At 40.7% G+C, this 17,288-nt stretch overlaps 2 protein-coding genes across 3 annotated transcripts in view; both read left to right on the forward strand.

The window, feature by feature from the left end:
• The first annotated feature begins 1,238 nt into the window (after positions 1-1,238).
• Positions 1,239-12,048, forward strand: meox2a (mesenchyme homeobox 2a). Its single transcript, XM_031758571.2, has 3 exons — positions 1,239-2,130; positions 6,254-6,426; positions 10,904-12,048. Exons 1-3 carry the CDS (start codon positions 1,578-1,580, stop codon positions 11,120-11,122), a joined length of 945 nt encoding a protein of 314 aa, XP_031614431.1. The 5' UTR covers positions 1,239-1,577; the 3' UTR covers positions 11,123-12,048.
• Positions 12,049-15,169: 3,121 nt separating this feature from the next.
• The window catches only part of agmo (alkylglycerol monooxygenase), a 49,699-nt gene continuing 47,580 nt past the window's right edge, over positions 15,170-17,288 (forward strand). For both annotated transcript variants that reach the window (XM_031758567.2, XM_031758569.2), the window contains exon 1: positions 15,170-15,600. In XM_031758567.2, coding sequence (XP_031614427.1) covers positions 15,493-15,600 — 108 coding nt within the window. In that variant the 5' untranslated portion in view covers positions 15,170-15,492. The remainder of the gene's footprint in view (positions 15,601-17,288) is intronic.

Genomic DNA, 17,288 nt, shown 5'->3' on the forward strand with positions numbered 1-17,288 from the left:
ACCATACAGCTACAAATCATTATTATGTCTCATCTTTTTCTTCCAAGACTTTCTGTCTTAAATGAGGTTGACAGGAGAAAAATAAATGAATTTTATTTGATTTTATTTGAGCTTTAGTTGAGCTCTGGATATGAATAATTAGAGAAAATAAGAGAAACCAGTGACACATTCACAGCTGTTTCCCAGCTGCTATTTTCCCCCTACTTCTCACAAAGAATGACTTTTCTTTTATAGCCAAACAAATTTAAAGAGAGACACTAATGTTAGGAGCAAAAAATTTATGAACAACTTTCCTTCTGTTCATTTCCTTCTCTACACACGAATACGCTCCACATACTAATATTTAATTTATATATATATATATATAAATAGAAATTGTTACAGGCATAGTTTATATAAAAATAATGTGTTGGCATCTACAATTGTATAAAATAGCATTTCCACATTTGCCACGGCAATTATTGGTGATAAAAAATAGTGGAATAAAGTTTGTTATTTCAGGAAGCAGATTTGTGACCTTCACGACCTCGTATCAAAAGTCGAAATGTATCCATATCGGTTTAATGATGTGTTTCATTTCAAAATGAGATAAACACCATTTCCAAAAAAAGTCACATTCACAAAATGATTGGTTACACTACATTAAAAAGGAACCGTGGTCATTCTAAGTCTAGCATGGGCAAAACGTTAGCCTTCCTTTCACTTATGAAAAGTTTGGTTCCAAAATATTTGTTTCCAATAAGTTGCAAGTCTGCGTTGCAGTGACAAAATAGCTCTCTTAACATCACATGATCGTGATAGTGATGGCTTAAAGTGACCTTTAATGGACGCTACAAGCATCCTTGCCCACTACCACCAACTTTTGACAAAGATGGGGTGACACGCTGAGTTAACCTCTGACACCTCTCCTTTGCTCTCTCTTCACACTCTCTCCCTTCCCCTCATACGACCTCCCTCTCCCTCCCCCAGCCCCACCCATGAACCATTAAGGCTGTTTTCTTGTAGGAAAAAAAGATGGCCACCCGAGGTCAGATCCAAGTCCAAAATAAATTGCCTTCTTTCCTGAGGCTCAGCCATTTTAATAGTACAGATTTATTATGCTGTGCTTTTTGGAGGGTGATCATATGTATGTGGTCAGTAGCGCGTATGCAGTCTATGACCCAGCCTCCCTCTCACGTTACACCCTATTTATAACATCCCCTGCGCTGGCTCCCCTCGTTCTGCAGTTCCTAGGAACCTCCTTCTGCTCCCAGCCTCGAGCTCCAGTCCCGTGTTCCTCCTGACATCTGAGAGGCTCAGCTGCAGCTTGTCCTGGGCTAACTGTTTATCCTGTACAGCCTGGCAACTGGCCGCATGCTCTGGATTACCACAGGACACCCATTTCAAAACACATTTTACTTGCTGCTCTGACTATTTTTTCCTAACTGAAGAGAAAAGTTTTGGGATAGTCAAGGAAGAAAGGGAAGCATCTTGGATATGCGCTTGTGATCTTTCTGATTTTGGTTGATTTAGTAACATTGCCTCTTACGCTTGCCCTTCTCACCTTTCCCGGAGGGCCGTGTGTGTGTTTGCACACAATGGATCACACACTGTTCGGCTGCCTGCGGAGCCCCCACGCCCCGGCGCAGGCCCTGCATCCCGCCTTCACCCAGTCTCCTCTGGCGCTTCACGGACGCTCGGACCATGTCTCCTACCCTGACCTGGCCTCTTCGTCGTCCTCCTCCTCTACCTCCTCACCCTCGCCCTGTATCATCTCCAGCTACCCGGGTGACGACAGCCTGTTTCCTGGGCAGCACCACCACCACCCTCACCGCGGCCACCTGCCCTCCCAGCAGCATCACCACCCACCTCAGCACCATACATCTTGGCATATCCCGCAGATGCCGTCACCTGGCAGCAGTACTCGCCACAGCCTTTGCCACCCACACTCCCACTCATCTCACGACAATGGGCCCACGCCTTCAGACCTGGGCCACCCCGGTGGGCCCAGTATGTGCGCCAGCACCCCCAGTCTAGGCAGTGGCAGCACCCCTACAGGGGCCTCTTGTGTGCCTGCAGACTTTGGCAGACAGACTTTGTCACCTGCTGAGGCCGAGAAGAGAAACGGCAAGAGGAAAAGTGACAGTTCAGGTAAGAGAAGCTGGGATTTTCCGAAGCGATAAGTGAAGCAGTTCTGAAGGCAGAGATTTCATTCGTGTGTTTTTTAAAGCTGACACATTGCACAACCCGAGACTTCATGTAAAATACTTTGGAGGCATTTCTAAAATGTCTTTGTTCATTATTTTACTTGGATAAACATTTTAACATAAATATCAGCATTTAAGAAATTCCACACAGAGCTCAAGAATAACAGAAACATCTGTACACATCACTCTAAATCATTCAACAGCACAACTGTTGGGAATTCTGCAGCTCTGATACAAAAACAAAAAAATGTCTGGAAAGCGGTTTGTAGGTGCCGGCTGACACGCAGCAAGGCGGGAGGCGACAGGCGGACTGAAGCGTGGAGCAAAGGCCACATCATAAGTGTGCAGGCACATCTGACTACTGGCATGTTTTGTTTAAAAATCACATCTGGTTTGTTGCAACACTTTTTAGAAAGCTGAGAATAAAGAGGGCAGTAAAGAATTAATGTCATGGATTGTAAAAGACTACACCGGTGCCTCATGGCACACTAAACAACCGGGCGGACGCAAATTGTTTTCATTTACTAAAAACTGCAGTTAAAAGAAATCTCAGGTTTACTGAAGTAAAATGAAAGACTGGGAAGTATTTGCAGTGTCATGTTTAACAAAGGCCAAGTTTAGATAGGGAACTTACTACTGTTACAAAATATATGTAGCTAATCATATTAATATTTGACCTTTTTTCATTTATTTTAAATGATCTTATTATCACAAAAAAAACACGCCACTTAATTCCTACAAAATTTAAAAGACCATTACAAGTTTCCTTTATTTTTATCTACAGGCAGTTGTTCAGGACAGTAAAGCTCCCGAGGGCAGTGAGCTTTAACACACCTTCTTGTTAAATTTTACATTTGTGATTCTCCCAAAAATCACCCATAAATTATGCATGTATAATCATTTAATTGCTCTTGAATCGGGCCTCATTCATACAAATGTATTTAAAAATTCAAAACCACAGATAATTATAAAAAGCACACTTCTCACAAATCATTAATAAATAAACACCTTTTTAATACTATATTTAAATTGATAATAAAGCAGCTGATGACCTGCAAAACCTTTGCAACCTGCAGGCACCACAATAATCAATCACATGATGATAAATGGCCGGGGTCGAGTCGCAAGAAATCTCACTAGCAAAGTGATATCAGTGAGAGTTTCTCATAGAAAGTCTGCTTGCCAGTTTGTGTCCATTTGAGGATTTCAGCCTGTCATTGCTAATCCTGCACCCTTTGGATAAGGTCTCTGTACTCGCAGTGCATCATCTGCAGTTGACCGGTGATATTCCCACATCTCCACAGGATACTTGGAGAGTGTGTTTCTTCCCCCTCTGACTGGTTGGGTGTTGCTGTAGCTGACAACAAGTTTATATACCAAAAGTTAGGGAAATATAACAGGATTAACTTTAGACTGACTTTAAATAATAACACAAAACAAAAACACCACTGGCACTAATTTAGCTTTCAATCCAAATTCCGTGGTGATTATTAGAAACTCCATAAGTGAACTGAAATATTTGCCATTTTACAACATAAAATGACAGATTTCAACATTTTATTTTCCTTTGCACTAAATGTCCAGTTGTCCACATGCAAAATGTTGAAATAGTACATTTAACCCATTAATTCATCACTCTACCTCCTACTCCCTTTCCTCTTTTGTCAAATCACTGGAAAACTGAGCCCTTGCCTCCAGATCCCACTTCCTCTGCAACAATAGTCACTGCATACTCATTACATGTGCAGCGCATTCTCCCAACGCTAACACCAATCACGCTGATTATTGGGGCTAACTAGGCTGCTGACTCAGTCAGCTGTCTAAATATCAGAGCACTGCCTGTTGCATGAGATAGAGCTCTGATTAGGTTTCACCATCTGGACGAGAAACTTGAGCGAAACCTGAATTTAGATACAGAAATAATAACAAAACCCGAGAGCTCGTTTCCATGCTAGAGTTTACCCCCTTTTTGCTCAAATATGAAGCTTCTCGGCTTTCTGTCTTTAATACCCAACTGTGAATGTTTCCTTAAGGAAGGACGCAGGGTCGGCTAATGAGATGAGTCCGTGTGTCTGGTTTCTGGGGAACCTGCTGCAGACTTTCAGCTGCAGTGACGGCAGAGGGCCTTTGCTGAGTTTCTCGGTCACATTTGCACAGTACTGTCAAGGGAGTGGTCGTTCTTTAAAAGTTACTAGATTTTCTGTGGGGAACAATAAAAGGTGCTTCAAGTCTTATTTTGTTGAGGCAGAGTTGTAAAACAGACGAGTGAAGTGCCGAAGGCGTTTTGCTGGCATTCGAAATTTCTTTTAAAGCAGTTTAAAAAAAACATTGCGGCATCGTTGATGTGTTTGAATTCATTTTTGTGCATAAAAAAAATAAAAAATAAAAAATCAATTTTTCAGTAAAGGGAAACAACCAGTGCTTATGTTTCCAGCATAAGAAAAATAACCCGATCATCATTTTATCCATCCAATCTTACATTATTTTTTAAAAGCGTCACTCCTGTAATGCGTTAAGTTCATTTGGGAACCCTCAACGATGTGCCCTGTCTGGGCGCATGTATTTTTCTCATATTATTCCTGCTTTTTTGTGGAGAGATGAAAGTTACAGGGAGAACCTAATTGCTGTGGTGTAGTGGCTGGGTCATAAAAGCCCGCTGCTTGTTTCAGCTCCAGGCCTATTGGTCTGGAGCAGCTGGCTCTGTTATACTTTTATTTCTCTTTACACAATGTCTGTGTTTACCAGAGAGAGTGGATGAACACATCTGAAAGGCCTGCTTCAATAAGACACACACTGGAGCGAAGGGACTGAAATTACAGAGAGGGAAAGGCAAGGTCAAGGGGGAGCTGGACACAAGTTGCGGGTCAAGCAATGATCGGTTTCATTTCATAAAACCCGTGAGGGAATTCTTGCAGTCTTATATATGTTTTGTTTGTCCTTGGCTCTAAAACTGTGTGACTACCATACAAATATAACTTTTGTAGGGCAGTTTCAGTTTACCTCTCATCTTCTCTTCAGACTCAAGGGAGTTATTTTGCTTGAGAAAATATACACTTAATTAGAAGGAAGATCCTCTTTATGACAGAAAAACAGAACCAGCAGGGGTCCCCGATGGGACAAATCTGAGTTAAAGTTGAAGTTTCCTCTCTTACGTGGCTTCACACTTTGCACCGTTTGTGAGTCTGGCTCTGAGCTGCACGACTATTTACAGTTTGGCTTGACGCAGACCTGCTGGATTAACACACACGACAGAACAGGACCGCAGATGAATTAGCATGCAATCGCTGCTGCCTTCAAGTGCAATGTGCAACTGAAGCGTGTCCAACAGAGAAACCACAAAGACTGCTCACAATAGGAAAGTTTTGGAGGGCAAATGAGCCGTATGTGTTTTCTTCGGAAAGTTTGTGGAAATACCAAAACAAAAAGTATTTTTCTGGCATGATGAATTAAAGTGGAGATGTCACAAGCTAGGAATTTATATTTTTTTTAAGGAAGTGCATAATTTGTTCCAAGTTCCCACTTTGCCCATATTTGTATTACTGGTATATGCAATTTTAAAGACGTTCATTTGCAGCTTCCCGGATTTTACATATCCACATCTGATCTTATGACTGCAGTATATTTGCTGACTTTCTGAAACTTGCAAACTTAATTCCAATCAAAAGACACACAGTTGAAAAATAGTAGGATCAAAATAAATGCAAATAGCAGCACTTCAGACACTTTTTCCTTTCCTGATATAAAAATTAAAGCTGGAGCAGCAGACTTCTTCAAGCCAAATTACATCCATGTTGACAGTAAAAGAGCCAGCCTATTGTAATAGCACAGCTGCCGTCGTGCAGACACACATGTGTTGCCGCCCATGAGTCCTTCCAGCCACTTAAAGTATTCATAAACAATGTCTGAACAATAAAGTGTGACTGACAGCTCTCACTGTTTCTCTTACTTTGCCCCTTTTCTCCCCCTGCTGATTTGCACCTGCCACGTAACATTTGCCTTATTTTTATTTTTGTTGCATATAAATCTACTCTGAGTGCAACACAAACCTGTGTGGTGTTTGGTTTCAGAGTCCCAGGATGGGAATTACAAGTCAGACGTGAGCAGCAAGCCCAGGAAGGAGAGGACGGCATTCACCAAGGAGCAAATCCGAGAGCTGGAGGCAGAGTTCGCCCACCACAACTACCTAACCAGACTAAGGCGTTACGAGATTGCTGTCAACCTCGACCTCACTGAAAGACAAGTATGTTCCTACCCACCACTGCTTGTTTTCCCCTGGGTTTAGACATTATTGACCCCCCACCCCCCCCATTAGCACATTAATGCCATGTTGTGAAAACAAAGGCGGCCTCGGGACGACGAGGAGGCTTTTCAGCTTGCTACTGTGTTTTTGTAACTTCGGTGTGAGGGCTATTGTGCTCCAGATGTGGCTGTATGAAGGGACTATCATATTCCAGATGTTCCTGACTATTCTTTCAGCCCATCCACAGTCAAGACAGGGAGACGGGTTTAAGGAAGTGCTGTCTAGCAAGTCACTTCCTTTCTCCCACTACCCCTGCAAATACAAATTGGTCTCTGAGCGTGGGCCGATTGCTGTAAAATGCAGGCACATGAAATAAATAACAGGAGACAAATGGTTGAGGGAAGGAAAAAGTGTAGTGTCTGTTGCTCTGTGACACCCGTTTGGAAGCTGTAACTCACACTTAGTTGACCCCATGCCAGCAAAATTTTGCGGTGTGATAAGGCGTAGTTTGAATGTAAAAAACAGACGTTTTATGAGATGCTCTTAGAAGCAAATCACCACATTAGACCCACAAATTTTATATACATATATATATATATATATATTAAACCGCAAAATATTGCTGGCATGGCATCAACTAAGTGTGAGTTAAAGCTTCCAAACGGGTGTCACAGAACAACAGACATTACACTTTTTCCTTCCCTCAACCATTTGTCTCCTGTTATTTATTTCATGTGCCTGCATTTTACCGTAATCGGCCCGTGCTCAGAGACCAATTGGTATTTGCAGTGGTAGTGGGAGAGAGGAAGTGACTTGCTAGATTGCATGCATTTTTAGCATGCATGTTGGTTAAATTCCAGAGCTTAGTGGAACACATTAATGATTTTAGTACCACTTACTCTTACTGATTTCACTTATAAATATGTCTGCTACGAGAAAGTAAAAAAGTTGCACTAAAATGTATAATAGATTAAACAGAGGGATACAAATTAAAGTGCATTGCTAAGCATGAAAACCTAAATATCAAAAGAGATGATTTGTTAGGGAGGAACGTCTTGATTTACGACCCTGTCCCCCCATTTAGAATGTAAATAAATATATAATTAAATGCAAATAATTTAAAAGATATATATTTAAATGCAGAGATTACAAAAGACAATAAATGGGTGTGTCAATCTATTTGAGAATCATATATATATATTTTTTTTAACATATAATTTCATTTTAATTTGATACCAAAAACACAGTTAGAAACTGGAACTGGGGCACGTTTCCCTGTATTGCATCATCCCTTCATTTAACAACAATCGGCAAGTGTTTGGGAAAAGGTTTTCCCATTCTTGCTTGACATAGGACTTTAGCAGTTGAGCCTCAAATTTTTTTTGTTTGCATTATAAGCCACCGAATGTTTTAAGTGGGCGACAGGTCAAGACTGCAAATAGGCCAGTGTAGCACCAAGGGTCTATTACTGTGCACTGTAAATGTCCTCATTTCATTAACATTATGTTTTACTAAATTTAACCTAGTTTTTACTGGGCTGTGTTCATACTTGCATAATAGAACACGTTGTTTAAAAATTTCTACTTGACTTTTCTGAGAATGGAATATTTCCACGAGTGCAAAGGATCATGGGACTGTTAATGTTTAATTTAGTACTGTAGTGTTGTTATCTTTTTTTTCCAGTCATGTGTTTAGACTTTGATTCTTGTGGATATCTGATGTGGTTTCCAGGGTTTGTGCTTCTAAGGACATTGTAAAGGTTTAGCTGTTAATAGGATGAGACGGTCAGTGATGCTGTTTAACTGTGCGATTTTGTAACTGTGTGGTGTGTGGGGCAGAAAAAACACACTGATATCTTTGTTTCTTAACATGTTATGCAAATAATGTGTAAAAGTACTTTTTCTTTAAATAAAAGACTAAAAGTTTTATGAATATGCAAAACTACAGTTGTAAAAAAGTACATTTAACAAAATTGAATAGAGATTTGTTTATACTCACCAACCACTTTAATAAGCACATATTGTGGTCTATATTGACATGAGAGCATTACATGGTGGATGCAGATTTTTCTGCTCCACATGCATGATGGGAATCTCCCATTCCTTTACATCCAAAAAGTGCTCTCTTGGACTGAGTTCTGGTGACTATGGAGGCCATTTGAGTACAGTGAACTCACTGATATGTTCAAGAAACCAGTTTGAGATGATCTGTGACATAGCATGTTAGGGACACGAAGATGGGTACGCTGGGGTCATAAAGGGATGGACGTGGTCGGCAGCAATACTCGGGCAAGTTGTGGTGTTTAGTCGATGCTCACTTGGTATGACGGAACTCCAAGTGTGCCAAGAAAGTTTTCCCTCACACCATTACAACACTACCCCCAGCCTGAACTGTTGATACAAGGGAGGATGGAGCCAGGCTTTTATGTTGTTTACGACAAATTCTGACCCTACCATCCAAATGTTGCAGCAGAAATCGAGACTCATCAGAACAGCCAGTGTTTTTCCAATCCTGTTCTCCAATTTTGTTTCCCGTTCTTTGGTGACTTGTAGTGCATTCAGAGAGGCTCTTCTTCTTTTTCTTCTATCAGCACAAAACTATCTCTTCTGACCTCTGGCATCAACAAAGCAATTTTTGCCAAGAGAACTGCTGCTCTTTGGATAGTTCCTCTTTTTCTGACCATTCTCTGTAAACCCTAGAGATGGTAGTGTGGAAAAATTCCAGGGGATCAGAAGTTTCTGAAATACTCAGACCAACCCATCTGGCAACAATAACCATGCCACATCCTGAGTCACTTAAATCACCTTTCTTCCCCATTCTGATGTTGGATTTAACCAACAGATCTGCTTGACCACGCCCACAAGTCTAAATGCATTGAGTTGTTGCAATGTGATTGGCTGATGAACATTTGTGTTAACAAGCAGTATAGCTGGTGTACCTAACAAAGCAGACAGCTACAGTGTATATTAAGTTTACATGAAAACGTACTGAAATCTTCGAATCCCACTAAATGTGGTGACTGAAGAGTTTGAGAGTAATCTGCTTCTCAGGCTGAAAGCAAATGAAAATTGTAACATGAATGTGAAATGTACCTCAATGTGTATAAGTCATGCTCTGCTTTTCCATCACATTTCAAAGGTGCAAAAACTCAGGAAAAGGCCCAACTTTTTTTCAGTCTTCTCCAAGACTATCACAATGAATCTTTACGTGGCTTTACAGAGCAGGAAATTTGTGTGAAATTTTGTCAGCTCATGCAACATATGTTGTGTGTGACCTCAGTTTGGTCTGGGAAGTATACAGCAAGAGATAGTGAGGTAAATATTGGCAATGCAATCAGTTCTTGATTTATGCTGTGTGTGCTGTTTAGGGAAATCTGATGGATGTTTTATGTCTTGCAAAAACAGAAATATTTTCAAAGATGGCAGCTGTAAAGCTCCAACGCCTAATCCCTTGCATGACTGGGTTTAACAGAGAGTTTATTGTAGATTGAGAGTAGATAAGAGAGTAGATTGTAGCTACACACCTAATTGCAGTCATTAAATGTTGTAAACAAAAATGTGATAAACCTAATCAAACTTTGCAGGGTTTTAATCAATATGATTTTAACTAGATTTGACTTGAAAAGTTAAATTGCATGAACCAGTGGTTCTTGTCTTCTTTTGTACTTGTATTACATTAGTGCACCAGAGTGTTTCCAGAGAGGCCATTTCCAGAAAACCAAGTGCCCTATAAGTACTCCCTTTATGCTTGTTTCACACCTGTAGATTGACCTAGCCAATCCTGAGTTCAGGGTCTTTGGTATTTTGTATAAACTGAGTGTCACTTTTAGTGTCATGTTAAGCAGTTCAGGTACACTGCTGGTGAGTCTGAATAGTAAATTTTTCTGATGTCTTGAGAATATTACTAGAATATTACTAAATAAATGCTGCTCGGCTTCCTTCTAACCCTGCTTTTAGCAAAGCCCTCAAAGCCTGTGAAGAATCCGAGGTGGTGCTCAGTCCATTGTACACCCTTAACATTTAAGACAAACGCTTGTGCTGTCAACTAACTTCCTGACCATGTGACTGCTCACCCCCCTGGGAATGACACTCCCCAAAAATAAACCACTTCCACCCTGCGTGACAGGAGCAAGCTCGGCTTCCCATCTCATCCTCCCCCTCCCTTCGAGCGCGTGTGTCGACACTAACGGAGCCACTGCTTCTATTTGACGTGTAAACTGTTTTAAGCAACAGCTTAATCATCAGTCTGAGAGACGTAAATACAGTCGGGCCTGTCGAGTCAGGGAAAAACAGGTAGACGCCAAGTGCCAGATGTAACCGAACATCCATACATAATTGCTGGTGTAGAAATAGCTGCCAAACTTTAAGAGAAAGTTGCTGGTGAGAGCATTAAGGCTCCTAATTACTTCTTGGTGATTTATGTTGAGCTTAATCTCTCTTCAAGTGCAACGATAATGATATTTTCTGTCCCTCTGCAGGTGAAGGTGTGGTTCCAGAACAGGAGGATGAAATGGAAAAGAGTGAAGGGTGGCCAGCAGGGGGCAGCAGCTCGAGAGAAAGAACTGGTGAATGTGAAAAAGGGGACGCTGCTGCCGTCAGAGTTCTCTGGCATTGCGGCGCTCCACCATTCGACGGACTCCTTAGCCAATGAAGACAGTCATGACAGCGACCAGAGCTCTGAGCATGCACACTTATGATGCACACAGGTGCAACCCTGTGCCCCCGGAGCCTCCGCCTCAGGACCGTCCTTAGAAGGACTGCTGTTTGCTGATTCACCATCGTCATACAACGATGCTAAAAAACATGTACAAATATACAGAGGAATGATGTATAGTAGAGACGGAGTTGTCATGCAGGCAAAATGTAAATTTGATGAACTGAGCACATAAAAGGAGACGGTGCCATTGGTTTAGAAAGTCCTTAATAAATGCCAAAAAAGAAAAAAACATTATTAATCTGGAAATGTGAGATCATTGGTTATAGAATTCTTCTGAACAGTACAAACAAATTTGGAAATCATATTCATTTAAACATTCCATGTTTGCCTTGAGAAAAGCAGGCTGTGGCTTTGATTTGCACTGTTAAACATACAGTCTGCTCCTCAATCGGTTTCTACTGTAAAAACTGTAAATTACAATGTAATGGAGTTATTGGTCAAATCAAGTGCCAGGAAATGAAATTTGCCTAGCTAATATAAATGATTTGTAAATAAATATCAGTATTGTTTTACCTTAACAACGATTCTATACCCAGACTATTCAGCTCATGCAGTAATAAACACTGATGGTTCTTAAGCTGACACTTTTCTGCCTGGAGATGATGTTTTGCAAACAAACCTGAAACCCCCTTTTCAGGGTCTGTTGCAAATTGAATAAAAATTTAACCAGTGGTAAATGGAATTTCTTATGTACAACTTTTTTCCCCCATTTATGCAGCCATCCACACTTACGAATCCAAGGTGATGAATGTGTGTTCCACAAAGTGAAGCCGAAACAAATTAAAAATTGCAGAGTGTGTAGAAAGCCGGTGATGTGGGAGCAAACTAAAATCACCTTTGCCTGGGGGCAGGGTAGGGGCTCCAACCCGCAAAGGATCGGATTCTGTTACAACATCCAGTTGAAAATAATTTCATGTCTTGATCTCATCTTTCAGCGCGTTGTGATTGTGCATGCTAATTTGTTTAAGAGGCACCACTGCATTTTTTTGCTCCCGCAAACCTGCAGCTTGAGCATGATTTTTTTTTTCCATTTTCCCTGCCACTTTATTTCCATGCATTATTCTTTAGAAAGTATTTACAAATATGAAATAGTCCCCGTTCCCACTGTCTTAAATTTTAACCTGGGGACAGTATCGTCCTGGATGTAACAGACCATATATGTAACTGATAAACAAGTCACAGCACACTCACCTTCAGATATGTTCTTGCCACCTCACCTACCACAACCAACTTTCCCCTGACCTCTGGAGATTGGCTGCTGTAACGAAAACAAAAGCAAGTAAGTAAAATTTTCTTAAAGGCTTTAAAGTTTACCTTTAAACTCTTGAATAAAGGCAAAAATTGCCCAACTTCAATCTGCCTATATATGACTGTAAGCACATAACATCATGCAAAAACCTCTATAGATCCGATCATCTGATGATCGGATTTATACTCTTGAGCTGTATCCAGCTCAAGAGTTATCTGCCATGTCAGACGTGACACAACCACAGGTACAGAGGGAAAATGTGCATTCCCTGGCTGGTTGTCATGTGGTTCCTGGTGGTTGTTTGCTGTCACTAGGCAAAACTGTCCGCCAGCAAATTATTGGGGTTGCCCATAGTTTGCATGGAAGATGCAGGCTTGTCTGCAAACACTTGCTAACTACGATGGTAGTAAAGCTTGAAAAAGTGCAAAGCTAACTATAAATGGAGACCATTTGCCTTCAAAGTAAAGGTTGTACCTTAGCACTGTGGTCAACATGTTTCAAAAGCCACAGCTTTTACTTTGAAGGTAAATGGTCTCTGTTTCCACTTTGTGTCACAGTTTTCACAGTTTCACTACTGCCTTGCAAGTATTTGGTGAGTGTGTTCCGTGCAACTTGGAACCAAAGAAATCACAAGGTGGTCTTCTTTAACATGGCAAAGAATGTATATTCTTAGTAACCGTATGTCACAAATGGTCGACAAATTCATGTCATGCGGTTAATGATCATACGACCACAAACAAAAAACTTAAAATAAGGACTATACACAATTACACTTATTAGTATGACAGCATAACATATGCTAATAGCCGGGTGAACAGAAAATGTTAAATATTTTATCCAGCAGTGAGTCTTATTATCAGCTAAGGATAGCTCTGGTTGGCTATCTTCCTTAGTTAGCAACTAATTGTATATCATGATATAGGATGCAATGCGCATATTTGGATGGCCAAAAAACAAGTATAAAACAATAAGTAAGGCTAAATCCTTAGAATTTATTTTAGTTGAATGGAACAAAACCCTTCAAGAATCAAATCTTGTTTCTTGGTAGCCATCTTGGGCATTTTCTTTTAGCTATTATCTAAATTAACTTAATTTCAGTTGTCTCTACAAAATAAAACTGCATGTGTAAAATGAAACTTTAAATGTGAAATCATATGCTTAAATAAAACAAGATTTTAAAATATTCTTCCACTGCATTTTAAGGATCAGAGATCATACAAAGTCAATGACATTCATTCAATGACTCCAGACGATTACAGGCAAAATAACTGCTAGCAAAGCTAAGTGGGCAGTGGCCGAGTTAATCTTTTGTTAACTCTGAGGTTGAGTGACTATCTGTGACAACACACGATACTATTGATTAACTGATAGTAGATACATTATAGGGTTATCAGTTAGCAACCAACAATCTGGGGCAAAGTGACACACAAAAAGCAAATCACCCTAAAGTGTCCCCAATCTTATCAGTACAGTTAAACCAAAACTAAATTCAAGGTGTGGTGCTTATAAAAATAAATATTCACTTGTTACTTGATACTGAGCAAATAGATGAGTTTAACTTGTCTTTCCTTTTCCAAACTTGAACTACTCATTACATTTGATGCTCTACAAAGCTAACCTGAAACTTTCAAATAAGCTAAACAAACAAATAAACAAACAAAAACATCTCATTAAAGGGTTAAATCCCACAGGTTATTACCCCCTCATGTAGCCCACCCTCCCCCATCCATTTTTAAATCAGTTACAGTGACCAGATGTCCCACTTTGTGTGGGACTGTACAGCATTTTTATGACTGCTGCCTCACAAAAGTGAACAAGTGTGAGTCATGACACATTCCCACTAGAACCCAACAATGATCAACAGACAGAGCAGCAGCTCAACAGTTATTGCAACACAAAAAAGAAATACGGTAATCTGTGTACACGATGACGACTGCAAAAGACTGTAAAAATAAAACTTTAGTTTTCATTTATACTCACAGTATTTACATAGTGATGCATTGGGGAAAACAGACTCCAAATAATACAATGCTACTGTGTATTTGTCCTTCATATGATCAATACCAGGCCTTCAACATGCGCAGTATGTGTCTCTATCTTTTAAGTAACGTGTCTCCTGCAAACACAAGATCTCACATTTAGTTTGTGACCTTTAAGGGTCCAGGTCCACCCAATAAGTTACTGCTGTTTGAGCTCTGTCTAATGATTCGGTTCACAGTAGTTTGACACTTCTGCACCAATCATGTACCCAGTTTGACTGAGGAGGACACTGAGCTGATTGTTCAATGTAGCTCAGACTTTGGGAAGTACCTCTCATGTCTCTTTCAAACCAAAAAGAAGTCATTCATCAGCTTGTGCAGCCAGTTTTCAAGCATGACCCGACTCGAGAAGTGCAAAATAAATGGAAATGTGTTGAGGGAACTGCGCGCTCACAGTCAGCTGTTCTAGTGTGTGGTGATCTTATTCACTCACTTCTGCACTTGGATGTATCTCTCGGGTTGCCTCTGTAATCTATATAAACTATATATATATATATATATATATATATATATATATATATATATATACATAGTGTCTGGAGCCGAATGCCCCCTGTCTAGTTCATATTGGCTGTAACCCTGTAGAATACTTTGAACAGCTTTACCTGACATTCAGACAAATAGCAACAGTGCGCGAAGATTAAACAGCTGGATAACTTCACATCAGCTCACAAAAACATTCTCCACCCTCCAACACACGCAGACAGTAAGCTGCGTAAACAAACTCTCGCGAGATAAAATGACGTCGAATGATACTAATGTATCAGCCTGACCAAAGGTAAACTTTCGTCCTATAAAGGGGATTTAAAGGTAATTGGTCGCAGTAACAGAACCCTGCGGCCACTTTAAACCCGGGCAGAGTCGGTTTCCTCGATGTGAGAAGTTTACTCATCCGCTTGCACGCTCTCTATTGCGCAAGCGACCTACTTTAGGTGGAAGGGGCAGGGCACTTAGACTGTGAGCAGACGTCTTGAAGTGGTTTAGCAGAACTTCGCACCTGCACAGGTAACAGAAACTCACCTGTGTTGCAGCTTTGAGTGAGCCGCTGTCAGATCTGAAACCATGGAGTACGATTCGGTGTCGAGGGGAGCCCGAGCCATGTTTTTCATGCTCACACCGAATGAATCATCTTTTGAGAAAGTGGAGGATGTCCCTCAGTATGTGCAGCAGGTGGGTGTCGCCTCGTTCTCGTTCACAACTAATACATCTGGTGTTTTAGGGTTATACTGAACCCGCCTCATTGTCCCCTCGCTTTGTCAGATACAGCTGACAGAGCCTTTTCACCTGGTCACTAAAGTATCGATTTGAGTTGAGTCAATCAGCTGAAACGCGGCATATTTAAAACAGTTGAAGTATTCGTCAGAAGAAAAAGGTCAAACAGTCTGTTTTGCTTCTTTCTAAATTAGCCTTTTGGACTGAACAGTTTTTATTCAGAGCACTTAGAGCTCTGGGTACTAAGTGCATGAGTAAATATGACGTGAAATTTGAAGTTTAAGGTAATAAAGGTCAACCTATGGAGAATATTGCATTAAGTATGGAAAAGTTACATTTGTATCAACACAGTAACCAATCTGCTCTACTTATATAAATCTAATTACTTCTGCCTAATGAAAAATTTATAACAACGTTCTTTCTTTTCTCCTTCTGTCGCTTTACAGCATCTCAATTACTCTTTTATTGTGACAAATGGCTGGTGCAGGTTTAACAACACATGTTTGTTATGAGTTTTTATGAGCAAATCAGGGGAGGAGAACAATTACCCCCACAGCAGGAGTCCTCAAAATCCACTAACAAGTGTGATAAAGCAAATTTGTTGTTACTGCAGGGCTTACTGGTGATTAAAATTTTGCATGGGCGTGCCTGAGCAGTTTAGTGACTCGGCACTGTTTACAGCATGTCGTTAATTATTCTTCACCACTGTCATTCTGTGATCCCAACAGGCCAAATTAGTCAAAGGGGGAAAAATCACAACGCAATCTTGTGATTTTTGGAGTTATTTGGAATTATGGGCTCCTGGGTTGTCGCCAGTTCTCTCAGCTGTTTGGTGATTTGAATGCAAACACAAAATTTCTCAGACAGCAGTGATAAAAGTGTTTTGTCAGTCTGCATGTTTTTAGCCAACATCACTCAACTGTGACCTTTTAAAATGGCTGTTTGGGGGGGGGGGAAGAGACATCTGGTCCACAAATGTCATTTTCCATGTAGGTTTGAATTCAGAAGAAGATAAAATACAATTATTACAACGCCACAACAAACAGTTCACACAAGCTCAAAGTATACTCAAGTTTAAAAAAGGCTTGTGCAATTTTTTGTTCAAAATATAATTGCAAACAGTGTGACTGCATGCAAGATCATAAAGAACTGAAAAGAAAGAAGGTGATGCAAGTATTAAAAAGACAAAATAATGAAGAGGAGCTTTTCTTTTTGTTTTTTGATGTGTGGTTTGAGAATGGGCTTGCCTTGCTGAAAAATCTTGCCCCAATCTGTCAAGAACTCAGGGGTGCAGCGGTAAAACTATCTGCTAGATAGGAGAGGGGTGGGAAGATGTCGGGGGGTGGGGGTTTTAGGCCAGCGTCCAGAATGATAATCTCTCTCTCAGCGGGTTTGGAGGAGGTCTGCCTGCGCAGCGAGCCCATTTGTTTGCTGCAGCTTTGCAGTCTGCTGCCAGATGTTGGAGCGTTGCGTGTGATCGCTGGTCTCTGGTGGCGCTCTCGCCTCTGCTTGTGCGCACACATTCACACACACTTGCATCACACACCTGCATGTTAAAGTTGAATCATTCACATGGGGATTTGTGCACACACACACACACACACACACATGCACACTCACTCTCACTTTAATCCACACATGAATAT

The sequence above is a fragment of the Oreochromis aureus genome, linkage group 11, assembly GCF_013358895.1.
Source record: "Oreochromis aureus strain Israel breed Guangdong linkage group 11, ZZ_aureus, whole genome shotgun sequence".
NCBI lineage: Eukaryota > Metazoa > Chordata > Actinopteri > Cichliformes > Cichlidae > Oreochromis > Oreochromis aureus.

Coding starts and splice junctions, on each gene's coding strand:
- meox2a (XM_031758571.2), top strand. CDS start 1,578: ATGGATCACACACTGTTCGGCTGCCTGCGGAGCCCCCACGCCCCGGCG. Junction 2,131..6,253: donor GAGGAAAAGTGACAGTTCAG/GTAAGAGAAGCT, acceptor GTTTGGTTTCAG/AGTCCCAGGATGGGAATTAC. Junction 6,427..10,903: donor TCGACCTCACTGAAAGACAA/GTATGTTCCTAC, acceptor GTCCCTCTGCAG/GTGAAGGTGTGGTTCCAGAA.